Below are 13,147 nucleotides of genomic sequence, written 5' to 3'. Positions count from 1 at the left end.
TTCACATTTTGGTCAGACAATAAATCCCTCTGGGCCTGAGATCCAAGGACACCCCACAGCCTCGGGCCCCAAAAAGTACAAACAAAAGTGAATTGAAGGGAGCAAACTGGGGGTAAACGACTTACAAACTTACAGTTGTCTGAAAAACTGGTGCCCATCGTCCACCTTGGGTGTAGCTTGGGAGTCTGTGACTGCCCAGTCAATAAATACCCACCTTATTCTCCAACTCTGCCCAGCCCCTGTTCCAGGGAGCCACCCCAAGGCATCAGCTCCTGCCCTGGCCAGCACCACTCCCTGCCTGCTGTGAGGACCCCTCTCCTTGCTCAGGCAGGGAGATCTCCTTCCCCTCCAGTGTGGGCCTGGACGCTCCCACTCGCTATAAACACCTTTGGTTCTATTAAACAGGTCCCTCTGCCCTGCTGGGGCAGCACTTACAGGGGAACAGCACGATGGCTTTCCCTGACTCTCAGGGACTTGTGAGACACTTGTAGAGAGCTGGGAGCTGACACCCAGCTGGAGAAGCCTGCACTGCAGATGAAAGGTGAGAATTCACTTGCAGAGAATCTGGGTTTTGTTCTCTGTGGGAAGAACACAAACTTCTGCATTCGAGACAAATTTAATAATACATTCCAGTGATCTGCATTTTTCCAAGCTCCTAGATTCCCTCCCTTCCTGAACACCATCTGTTTTCCCATTCTATCAGAGGTATCTCTGTGGCATCCACTGCCAATGGGTTGAAAATTAAAGTTATCATGGATGAAACGTCAAGATCTTGAATGTTTGGGAAACAGCCAAATGTTAGTTTAATTAACTCCAACACACTCAATTATGACTGACCTTTTCAAACAGAACCAGAGAAGCAATGAGGTTGGAAGCAACCTCTGGAGATTATGTGCAACCATCTGTTCAAAGCAGAGCCCATTAGATGGACTTGCTCAGGACACCATCCAGTCAGATCTTTTATTAGCTCCCAAAACAATTTTCAAAACATCTCTCCTCAACACAGGCACTGCAAGAAGTCCTTCAAGAAGTTACTTCAAACCAAATTTTCCAACTTCATTTCCTAGAATGCAAAGAAATGTTTTGATAATTTCATAACAACAACATTTTCCAGAATAGGAAATAAGAAAAAACACTTTTGCTACAATGACTGCATTTTAATACTGGTCACTTTTCAAATTTCAATTACCAATTAAAATTTAAAATTTCTACATATAAATTCCAAGCTGGATCTTGTGTAAGCATCTTAAAAGAAAACCAGCACCTATCCAGTACCAAGCACTAAGAAGAGTTCAATTCAACACTTATCACTGTGTGTTTCTTCTCTTCAACTCTTTTCCAGATCACACAAGGAGTTTTGGAAACTCTGTGGACAGTTTTTGCCTACTCAGACTCCAGCACAGGGAGACCATTGGATGGGACAGGACCCATCACAGCCTCTGGGATGTTCCCAGCACCCAGCAGCTCTGGTTCTGTCTGCAGCTGCTTGCAAAGGTTGTTGCAATTCTGTGTGGTTTCAGCAGGTTTCAGAATAATGAAACCTCCAGTGAAGTCACAGCACAGACCCCCCACAAACACAAACTTTCAGCTCTCTGCTGCTTCCAAACATGCAGTGACCACATACTGGAAACCATTTCCATACATCTACTGGCTCACAGGAAGTGTGCTACAATGCAGTGAGAGAGATGAAAAAGATGAGAATGTGCTTTAAAAAAATCAAACTAAACAAAACAGAACTCCTTATGGGGTTTATCTTCTAAAAGGTGACCATAGAGGAATATCTACTTTCCAGAAGAGTTCTATTTTAATGCTGTGATACTGAGTCCAGGTGTAAGTTAAAACACATTAAATATTAAATTTTTCTCTCATTTATTCTGAAATATAAATATTTTTATTTTACTTATTAAATTTTTCATCCAAAAAGATCAAGGAACTGGATCACCTAATTCAGATTATTTGGTCAGAAACTCCCATTCTAATTATATCACCCAGTACAGAAGCAGCAATACAACTGCAACCAACAGAACACTTGCAAAGGTACAGACAGCTCTATTTCAATGAGTTACTCAGTAATTTACACTGAAAAAACAAGAGGTTGTCATAGCTGAGCAGTTAAAAAAACACCCCCTTGCAATCACTTGATGCTTCTGCAGTGAATAATGCAAAAGGGTTGAGAGTGCTCAACCACAGACACAGGAAAAAGGGAATTGCATCATTACAGAAACCCGGCCTGGTTAATTGGAGGTAATGGCCATGAATAACGACAGCAGAGGGTGCCGAGTGACGTAGGAGAGAGAATGTTCTCTCTCTGAGTTGCAATTGCTTAAAACAAACAGTTTGGTCAGCCTGAGCTTACTGCTGCCCGCCTGTGCTGCTCCTGCTGGAGCTGGGAACATCTGGCTGAGGCTGTCAGGAAGCAATTCCCGACTTCCATGGGGTCTGCACCCCACAAACGGTGGCAGAGGAGCATGTTGGTGTTCAGAATTTCTGATTTCTTTGTCTGGTGATTAAGGACTCGAATGCACAGAGCTGAGAGTTTGTTGGACTGGTTGCTCTCTCTTTTCCCACTTTCCACCCTTTCTCCCTGGACGTGGCTGCTTGGTAGAAAGCCCAGTGGCAGTCAAGAGGAGAGAGAGAACACTGGATCCATTTTTCCCCTCCCCTCAGCCCTGCCTGTCCATCCTCCCCCCAGGAACATTCTCTACACTCCTGCACACAAACATGGCTTTGCCTGCTGCTTTACAGCCTGATCACTGATTCTTCAGGAAGACATTAATTATGGAAATAGTTCCTGAAGAAGGAGAAGTGTTCCTTTGCCAGACCAATTCATGTGCTGCTGCAGCCACTCTCAGTATCCTGTGAGTCACCTCACAGCTGAACCATCAATGGAAATGCTGGGAGTCAAGGGGAACAAGCTGCAGTGATGCACAGCAGAATGAAGGAGAGCTAAGTCACAAGGAAAGAGACCTCCAAACTACATGTGTTTGGGTTTCATCTACTTCATATCAGCCTGTTTGGAAGAATGTTTATTAGGACACATAAACTTTGCCTGTACTTGTCACATATCCTTCCCATCAGCTCCCTTTTTGAGATTACTTCCTTGGCTGAGGCCTTCAAGACACCACACAGTTTGATCTCTACACTTTCAAACATTCATCACCCAAATATCCAAAAGATTTATGACCTACTTGGGCCACCCTTACTTCAAATGGCAAGTTGAGTGTATAAGGAATAACACTTCATGTGAGCTGGGAGCATTTATTTCTCCTGCAGTACATGAAGTTGATCTGGGTCTGCACGATGCCACGTGAGAGCAAGTCAGCGGAAGCCAGCAATGAATAAAACACATGAATCCCCCTGGTCATGTCTCCAGACATGCAGATTAAGCAGCAGCTCCTACTCCTAATGCACTGACTTCAAGGCTCCTACGAAGAGCTGCGAGCCTCAGAACCAGCACACGGGTCAGGCCAGAACTGTGCTGAAAATGGGGTGCTTCCCACTTCTCAGCATCCTTTTCCAATGTACACAGCCCTGCTGCTCTGAGAACAGCCTGGTTCTTTTCACTATAAGCAACAGGACATCCCTTAGACGAGAAGAGCAGCTCCACAGCCACAGCTGTGTGAACCAGTCCCAAGCCATCGTCCCTCTGGCTGGCTGCAGGAGGAGGCAGAATGTCAGCAAATGTCACTCCTGACCTTGGCTGCCTGGGTCTGAGGCAGCTGGCCAGGTATGAAACCCCCAGAGCTCCAGGGACTCCCATCTTCCTGCACAATGGGTCCGTGGAGCTCTCGTGGAGCACATTCCTGAGGGAGCACAGACACAGCGTGGAACACTGCACCTCTCTGAACGAGTATCCCTCCATTCCATGCTTGTTGGACTTCCCATGGCCATGCCCTGGCTGGATGCACTTCTGTAAGGCACTGAACTCCCTGCAAGCAGTGGATCAGGACTGTGAGAGGATTCTACTGAATAGTTTGCTGATTAGTACAAGAAAGGGGCAGGGAGATTTTGACAAGTTTTATAAAATTATGCCCACAAAAGCAGGCCTAAGTACTGCTCCACAAACAACAGGAGACAATAGTCACGACATTCTTCTCAGGGAAACTGAACAGGCATTCAGCCAGAACAGACTCACTGCTACTGCTGGAACCTTTTAATCCCACCCATCACCTCCTTGCTGCTTTAAAACAGGCACAAGGACAATTGTTTTAAGAAGCTCTAGCTGCTGCCTGGGGAATGGATTGGATTTTGCCCTGGGGGCAGCCAGGTGCTTTGCTGGTGTCTCACAGAAGGTGTCCCTGCAGTGGAGCCCTTGGTCCTGGATTGATGCAGAGGCACCCTGCAGCCTGGCCACTGAGCTGGCTGGACAGCAGATGACATGATGCCTTGAGCTGCTATTGTATGGAATTAGCCACTGAGCTGTGACCATTGTAAACCAGACAAAACCACCACTTCACCTGCTGCTCTTGGCCTGTTTTCCAGCAAGGAACAAAGCTCAGGAGCAACTCAACTCTGAGCACCATTTTGTCCTTCACTGCTTCTCACATCTCCTCCAAATGAGTTTGTATGTTGTATGCTCTTCCTCACACCTGGAAAATCTCTCCCAGCTCTGCTGGCAGGTCTAATCTTTCTCTGTTCTTGCTTTAAATACCTTTTATGTCCTTCTCCTTTCATTCAGCCTTTTGATGTTACAGCTTCCCCTCCTCTGCCTGCGTAAAGGCAAAAGTTCTGTTTCCAGAATGGATCTCACCTGCCCAGGGTTGTGCTCACTGTGAGAGGCCACGGGGACAGATTCCCACCTGATGTGGATCATACGGGTCTGCTGGGGTGATACACGACCATGGGTCACAGAAAACATGGTGAATAAGGAACACTGTTCTCTGGTTTTCACTACAAGAGTGAGATCAGGCAGAACCTGCTCCAGGTCAGCCCAAACCAACAGGGAGCTGCTTCCACACGCTGTATGGTCCAACTGCAGAGCTCCTCACCCAGGACACTACAAACTGAGCACCTGGACACCTTACGAGAGAACAAAGCCCACAGGAGACATGAAATACTGAGAACTCTCCTGAGGTTCAGACACTCCCCAAGCTGGAGACCTTTTCCTAAGCTGGAAATTGGGAAAGTATTCTGGGAATACCTTGGTATTCTGGGAATACCCTGTACCCTTCCCTGAGCAAACCCTGCAAGCTGCTGCAGGGGACAGCACCCGGGGATGGGTGGGGCTGGCACCTGGCCCAGGGCAGATCTTCATCCCAGCAGTGAAGTCACAGCACCCTGAGTGTCAGTGCAGGTCTGGACAGGCAGAGGATGAGCCCAGCACTCCCACAGGTGGCACAGCAGGAGAAGGAACCTCCAGAGAGCATCTGGTGCTCACCAGCAGCTGGCTCTGACAGCCAGGCAAATCCAGCTGCTGCTGCAGGGCAGGAGCTCACCCACACTCACCTCTGCGCTTCAGCAGCAGCTCAGCAGCTGCTGGGACAAGACATCCATGGAGTTGTTCAAAGGAAAGGTTTCATTACAACATCTGGCAGTGAAACAGAAGCCAACTGACACTGCCAAAGACAAGGTGGTTTGTCTTGATTTTCTTTCGATTATCAAACTCCATGTCCATTTGGCTAAATTAGACAAAAACTGCTCTCCCATTTTCCTCTAATTTTTGTCAGCAGACTGATGTAAAGCCCTACAGAAGAAGTATGACCAAGTTATATCAGTATCACCCTTTCTACTTCATGAAAACCTACATACACCAAGACTGAAACACACATGGGTTAAGTTAAACATCATCTGATTATTGCTTAGTGTCAGAACAGCTCCGATTGTGTAGAACTGCAGCAGCAAACTCATATATTAATCATTGAAGAACAGCTCACGTACAAAGAGAAGTGTTTGATGTCATCATCTGGCTCAACAGAAACACAGCTAGGCAACAGGAGCCTACAATGAACTGCCTTTAACTGACAGGCTTTGGTGTTTGCATAAGGAATCTTCTATTAGAAAGTTGCCTTTTTGAATTCCAAGGAGTTCCTTGCTTTAGAAATATTTTGGACAGCACGAACAAAAGCTTCTTGTCTGAGATACTATATAGGAAACAGCATTAAAGACAAAAGCTAATATGTGATTGCAGACTCTATTTTGAAAATGCCTCCTGAGGAACAGTTGGTTATTGGAAATATTTTTAAAGCAATTTATTCACAGATTTCCAAGACAGTCTGCACTGCTCATGTTCTCTGAATCAACCAAGCTCCAGTTCTTACAGGATCACCCAGTACCAGCACAAATGACTGTCTCAGACATCTCCCCGGGCTCTCCCTTAAGGGTCACCGGGAATGAGCAATGAATTGAGGCAATAGTAAAATGATGCATTCAGCTGCCTGAATCCTTTTGTGAATGAAGAAGGGTCTGATCAATTCCTATTTACCTCAGCACACTCTTGGTTTCGGAATGGACTTTGGGGGTTCATCGCTGCCTAGCAGGGAATGTTAATGCTTCCATTAATGCTCCATGTAAAAAACTCGGAGCAGGTATTTGGAGAGATGGGAACAAGAAGGAACAGATTATTATCAAGCACTGCTGACAGGAAGCCATTGGCACCGGAGAAGGTGAGGCTGGACTGATCAGACAGCCACCGTCTGCGAGAGAACATTTCATTAAACACGGAAAACAAACAGGACCCGCTTGCCGTGGAGCAGCAGCGCTGGGTGACTCATGCAATTGAACCACCCTGACTCGAACCTGTTGAAGATCTTGGCCCAGCCTTCCCTTTTCAGCACGAATCCGACTAGAGACGTGTCGGTAACCCCCGGGCCGCTGGATAAACACGGCGGGAGCCCACCCGTGCGCTCAGGTGCGGCAGCGGGTCCGACGGGCGGTGCTGCCGCAGCTCCGGCTCCTGCCGAGCCCCCGCCCTGGCAGCCGCGCCCGCCCCCGTGCCCGTGCCCCCCCCCGCGGCACAAGGGCCCCCGAGAGCCGCAGGTGCTCCGCAGCCCTCCGGTACTCACATGGCGAGCGGGGGGCGAGCGGCCGCGCCGGCTCCCTCTCCAGCAAAGATGGCTTTCGGCTCCGCGCCCGCTGCCAGCCGGCTCCTACTGTTGCAGGCACTGTTGTTGGGAGAGGAGGGGTAGGCACCGGCTACTGAGCATGCCTGCGCCTCGCATCAGCGGCTGGGAGCCGAGGCGAGGCTCGGAGCGCCCTGCACGCCCTCCCGGCCGCGGAGCGCCCCGAGCCCGCGGGGGCAGCGCCGGGCCCCGCGCTGGGCGCGGCCACCGCAGCGCTCGCTCGGCCGGCACCTGCGGGCCAGGGGGGAGCCGCGGGGTGTTGCCTTAACAACCTTCCTGCTGCCCCTCCTCGCTAGGAAGAAACGTTTTTTAAAGGAGGAGAATGACGGAAGGTGCTGCCGTTCGATCCCACGCTGCCGTGCGTGTCGTTTCATCCACTTGTGGATGAAAACCCACGGAGCAAATCCAGAGACAGATAAGCTACCAGATCAAGCACTGATTCTGGAAAGGTTATGTCTCAGAGGAAGTACAGCCCTTGCTTCTGGTTTAGATGTCACCTCACATTCGCCCTCAATCCAGGCATCCAGCCTCACCCTCCGTGAATATCAGCACCCCCCTGCGTGCCCCATTCCCCTGTGCAGAACTGAAACTCTGCAACAGCACGTCTTCCTCTGCATGCAAACCAAGGCCTTCACGTACTCTGAACAGAGGTGAAGGAATAAGAAAGTCTGCGTGGTTTTTTAAGAAGTGGTATTTAACACTGCTGCCCCAATGATACCTTGTTCATTTGTGAAAAGATGCTTCACCTGTCACTGCCTTCACTAATTTTCCATGGGTGTCAGTGGCAGCCAGCCCTGGCCTTTCCAACCAGGTATTTGGGTAAGGCAAGTACCTAGCAAGCTTTGCTAGGTACCTAGACCTCAAATCTTGGGGTGCCTGTTGGGAATAAAGTGCAACAGTGTCATCAGATCAAATCTGTGCTTTCTGATGTGGAAATCTAAGAAAAGGTGAATTGTTCCTCAAAGCAATAGGCAAAAGCACCCCAGTTACTGGGAGTGAGGAAGGCATCAATGCAAATTTCTTAGCTTGTTATCAGCCAGCTGAGTATTTTCATGCAGAATGTAGCCAGGGAATGTGACAGCACCCACAGCCCAGACACCAGGACACCCAGCTCCTGCCCAGATCTGGGCTCAGGTGTTATCACAGCCTGGCTCAGATGTAAGCCATGGGCTGTCAGCTCTGAAGGGATCCAGCTCTCTGGGGAAGTATGGAACTCCTCAGAGTGACACTCACAGGAACCTCTCCCTTCTCTTCTGCTGCCTGAGAGCTTGTTCACTGCATTAAAGACTCCTCATACCTCCTGCCACTGCATTCTGTCTCTTCTGCTGGAGCCAATTGTCTGCATGAATGAATAAATACCACTTGGACATTTTGGGCACCACTTCGAGCCTTAGGTTTTTCAATCATAGATCACACTCATGAGAGCCTGGCCATAGAAACCTTTCCTGATGGAAGTAAAAAACACTTCAAACTGTATTTTCTCTATGTGAAGATAGAGTTTCAACCAATTGGCACGCCCTGATGACAATCAGGAGATGCCCAACTTTATCCACCCACAGATTACTTAGCTCAGCAATTCTCATCTGGAATTCCTCCTTCCTTCTGTGCCGAGGAGAGTTTACTTTTCAGCTATCCTAGACAAAGATACATTCATGTCATATATTATATATATGATTGTTTGTATGATATATTTACGTGATTATTTGTGTGATGCCACAGCAGCACCCACACTCAGGCCAGCACCAAACACAGGCACAACCTGATACCAGGAGCATTCTCACCTTCATCTTTAAACACAAGCCACACCTGAATATTGAGAAAGTAACAAGTCATTCCTGACTTGTGAGGTCAGGAGCTTCTGGGACAGAGACGTCTTCCACCAGACCTTTCTGCCCATTCTGTGGTCTCACTTCCACCCATGCAGGGTGGAACAAGTGCTGGTGCTAGACCAAAGCTCACAAGTCTCCAAAAAAAACCAAAACCAAAACCAACCAAACAAAAAAAACTCCCCCCCCCCAAAAAAAAAAAAAACCTGGAAGACTCCAAATCCAACATATTGAAAAGTTTTATTATACAAACTATCCAGAGCAAATGAAGCAAATGATAGTGTTTGTGCTGACCCCATGCCACCTTTATCCCTATTGAAGGGGAACAGAAAATATCCACACAAGCATAAAGGTGAAATGGCAGTCAGGAAACTTAGAAATCAGAAATTAGCAGAAGCATTCCACTACAGGGAAAACACCTCAGACCTTGTGAGCACAGTGCAGAATCAGCTAAAGCTACCCCAGTGCCCCAGATCATCTGGCTGTGGCTTCCTCCAGAGTGGTAACAGAGAGGTCTCTAAACCAGATTAAACAACATCATTGCACTGTAGCTGCTAAAAATAGAATTTCGTACCAGCTAATGAAGGCATCACCATTCCAATCCAAGAAGGCTCACAATCCTGAGGAAAAGCCACAGCTGATCTGGGGGACATTTCCTATAGCCCTACATTCCCTGAAGCTTGCAGATTGCCATTAAAGGCCACCAAACCCTTTGGTGTTAGAAGAGATGCAGAGACACCCTGTGGTGGCAAAACTAGTATGACCAGAATGAGTCCAAACAGCTTAAATGTCATTTAAGTCACAGAACTGAATCAGAAAATCTGCATCCTGGTGACACAGAGAAATTGTCCCCCCGTTGCTATCCAAATAGTTTCTCTGGAACTCCTCTCCTGTCTGGCATCTTTTGCTCTGTCTGTTTGCACTGCCACAGAGATTTTCCCTCTTGTTCTGTTTGGTGTAACAACAACAGCAGGATCAGGGCTGGTGCAGTTGGAGGCTATGAAAATGCTCCACTTTTGGAAAATAACTTCCTACATCTTCATCCCGCCCCTCTTGGGTATTGAAAACAATCAGTCTGCTTTGTAAACTCTTGGGGTTTTATCCCGTCCATAATTTGTATTTTATCCTGAAGCAAAATTTTGTTTATGAAGGCAGTTTCAGAGCCACCAATACACTGCTGAGGATGTTCCAGAATGAAAGCCAACCAGCCACCATCATAAGTGGAAATCAATTCTGGCACCTGGAGTCTTGCAGGTGCTATAATTTGCTTATAATTATCTAGGGGCAACCTGGAGATAGAAGACTGAGGCTCCTGAAAATCTTATATACTGCTGTTACATGATCTTCACCTGAGGGAAATGTATTTTCTCGTGGATCTGCAAGTAGGATCCCCACACAGAGGAGTCATCATGTAGTCCACAGCTTTATAGAGTACCCATACAATAGAGTAAATCTCAGGGCCAGCCACAGTAACACCAGTACTGGTTACTTTGGCTCACAAAACAAAACACTGTTAGTGCCAAATAAGAAGGCTGAGAGCAGTTAATTGGTTTATAGAAAGTAATGGTAATTAAGTTTCACAAGATTTAAGCAGAAAAGAAAAGCAAGGCAAATAAATCAATTATTCAAATGCTGCATTTTCAAATCTTCTGATCTGGCAGTGCATTTAAACAAAGTATAGGAGGAATTCCCCCTAAATCTCCAGAACTTATGCCACTGGAAATTCATCATAGCCAGACAAATTAATCCTTAAAAGAGAAATTAAACACTAGACATGTGCAAAGTACATTTTTCTCAGAAACTATTGCTCGAAAGGATTAAGAAAATATCTGTTCTATGTATCTTCAATCCTTTGTCAGTTCTACATGTTTATTTTAAGTAGTTTGTTTTCTTCTCTTGACTTTTTAGAAAAGTGGAATTGGTACTGAACGAGCCAGCCTTTGCAGCTCACTTCTCAGAAGCAAGGCAGATGCCTGCCTGCCCAGTTGCTGCCTCTATTAGCCACAGGTGGTCTGTTCTGCAGAGCTTCACTTCAGCACCACTGCTTGCCGAAAATGGGTCTTGCATTTGCAGATTATTTTGTCGCAAATTAAAACCTCAATCTGTATTTGTGGGGTGTGTAATTTCCTTTCACTCACAACTTCTATTAATTTCTTCACAGCATATTAGTGCTTTAGTGACCATTTCCTTTTACAGGTCAGTAAAGCATTTGTAATTCCTCTCAAAAATTGTCTTTTCTGCCATTTCTCTGAGAGATCCAGGTCCAGCTTACCTGGGTTCTGTTAAAACCCTGAGTAGTTCATTAGCAAGCCTGAGTAGCAAGGTGTGATGCTCTGTGCTCCTTCAAAGGATTTACAGTTCTTGTTAAAGTATATTATTGGATAATTTTGAAAACTTTGCAGGTATGATCCTACCAAGCATTTGCACAGTGAGGCCCACTCCCTCCTGCCTGTGTGTGTCCCTGTGGTAAAAACTGGGTACAGGGAACTCTGCTTAAAAGTCTGTGAGGGGCTGAGGAGGGAGAAGAGTAAAAGAAGAAAAGTTAAAAATTGTTGCCAATTTTGTTTTTAAGCCTTTGTGTGGTTTGATTTAGAAGATTTGTGGGAAGTATTTGTAGCAGACAGGAACAAGACAACAGACAGAGGAGGGGGGGGAGCATGACCCTCCAAGTCAAGCAACTAAAAGTTAATGCAATTACCAAATATGAAATGTGGAGCAGAGGGACTAATTTGATCAGAGAGGCCAAAGGGATAATTCTTGGAGACAAAGCATTGCAACGCGGAAATGCAGGCTAATCAACTGCTTTATCAAAAGAAAAAAATTTCTGAGCCTTAACTAAAATCCCCAGTTGTTTCTTCATCTTTTCAGAGGTCTGTTTTTGCCTAGCAGCATTTGTTCCATCTCACATTTATTTCACTGCTTCTGGTCCCTGCACAAAGCTGTTTCCCTGGCTCCTGGCTCTTCGCTTGTGTCAAACAAGCTGCCTCTACTCTTGGTTTAAGGAACTCCTCAATCACGAAAGAGAGCATGCAGAGAGAAATATTCATTCTATTTAATGTCCAAGCCTACTTTCCATAATTATCTGGAATAGAGCAAGACTATCCAGAGTCACTTTGTGCCTGCAGGATTTTTCAGAGCAGGTATTTGCTTCATCTGATGGAAAGCGGCTGCTCAGTGATCTCCACTGAACTCCTGTGTGCCTGGGACCCTCTCAGGTCTGTAAAGCAGCAGATCCAGACTTCACCAAGTACAACTCAGCAAAGCAGAGGTTTTCAGACTCAGACTTCTGCTTCCAGCTACGCAGGTGCTGCTGGTATGACAGATAAAATGAGCCGGCACAAAGGAAAGAAGGAGCTGACTGAAGAAAGCACAGGAGAGGGGAAGCACGGCCGGAAAAAGCGAGAGCGGCTGTTCAAGAAGAGATTTTCTCGACTGAGCCTCTTCTCTGGGTCTCCAAAAAAGAAACTGTAAGTACATCCAAGATTATATTTTGCATACATTTTCAAACAAGAAATTCTGTGAGTATTTCCAGAGCAGCTTTGGAAGAGCCACAGACACCTTGTTACCTCTGTTGGATTAATGTTTCACAAATGAGGAAACAGAGGCTAATTAAACAACATGAGCTAAAACTATTAAGTCACTGGCAGCACTAGAGATGAAATTAACTTCTCCAAGTCTGGTGTGTCTGTGTATTTATCTTACATCCATTTCCCTATGCTCTGAGCAAGAGATTAGCAGGGGCAGCTCTCTGTTTCTCCAGGTATACACCACCACTGCCACTGGGACAACCCCACTTTGCTGCAAGTTTTTGTTGCACCAGAGCTGTAACTCTGGGGTGTAATGGAAAATGCCAATGCATGGGCAGCAGCAAAAATCACTGTTCAACAAAGTTAATGCTACTTGAAATTTCTGAAAATTCATAATTAATGCTTGTGCTCCTGCAATAGTGCCTTTATACCTACTCTTTTCAATTAGAAGGAGAAAAGGGGAACTGAAACAAGCAGATAAACAAATAATAAATATTTGGGTTTTTAATTTAAGTAAGCAGAGGCAAAAATTATTTTCACTTACTGCTCTGTGAATGTATTAGTTTAGAGGTATCATAACTGTCCTTACAGGGTTTGAAATTCTCTTCTTGGGTCTTTCTCCCTGGAATTATTCTTCCTTAACATGAAGTAAACTGAGTATATGCTAAGATCAAGGAGGGGTTTCCAAAAAGTGTCTTTTCTCATCCAAGAGCTGTTTTTCCTACAGATCTCCTGA

The 13,147-nt window shown here is 46.2% G+C and overlaps 1 protein-coding gene across 1 annotated transcript in view; it reads right to left on the bottom strand.

Moving 5' to 3' along the window:
• VAMP2 (vesicle associated membrane protein 2) overlaps positions 1-7,224 on the bottom strand; it is a 54,243-nt gene extending 47,019 nt beyond the window's left edge. The window contains exon 1 of the mRNA XM_021555754.3: positions 7,002-7,224. Coding sequence (XP_021411429.1) covers positions 7,002-7,003 — 2 coding nt within the window. The 5' untranslated portion in view covers positions 7,004-7,224. The remainder of the gene's footprint in view (positions 1-7,001) is intronic.
• Between the last annotated feature and the right edge of the window lie 5,923 nt (positions 7,225-13,147).

This window comes from Lonchura striata, chromosome 10 (genome assembly GCF_046129695.1).
Source record: "Lonchura striata isolate bLonStr1 chromosome 10, bLonStr1.mat, whole genome shotgun sequence".
NCBI lineage: Eukaryota > Metazoa > Chordata > Aves > Passeriformes > Estrildidae > Lonchura > Lonchura striata.
The sequence above is the reverse complement of the archived record's forward strand: the minus strand, read 5'-3'. Positions and strand labels throughout refer to the sequence as shown.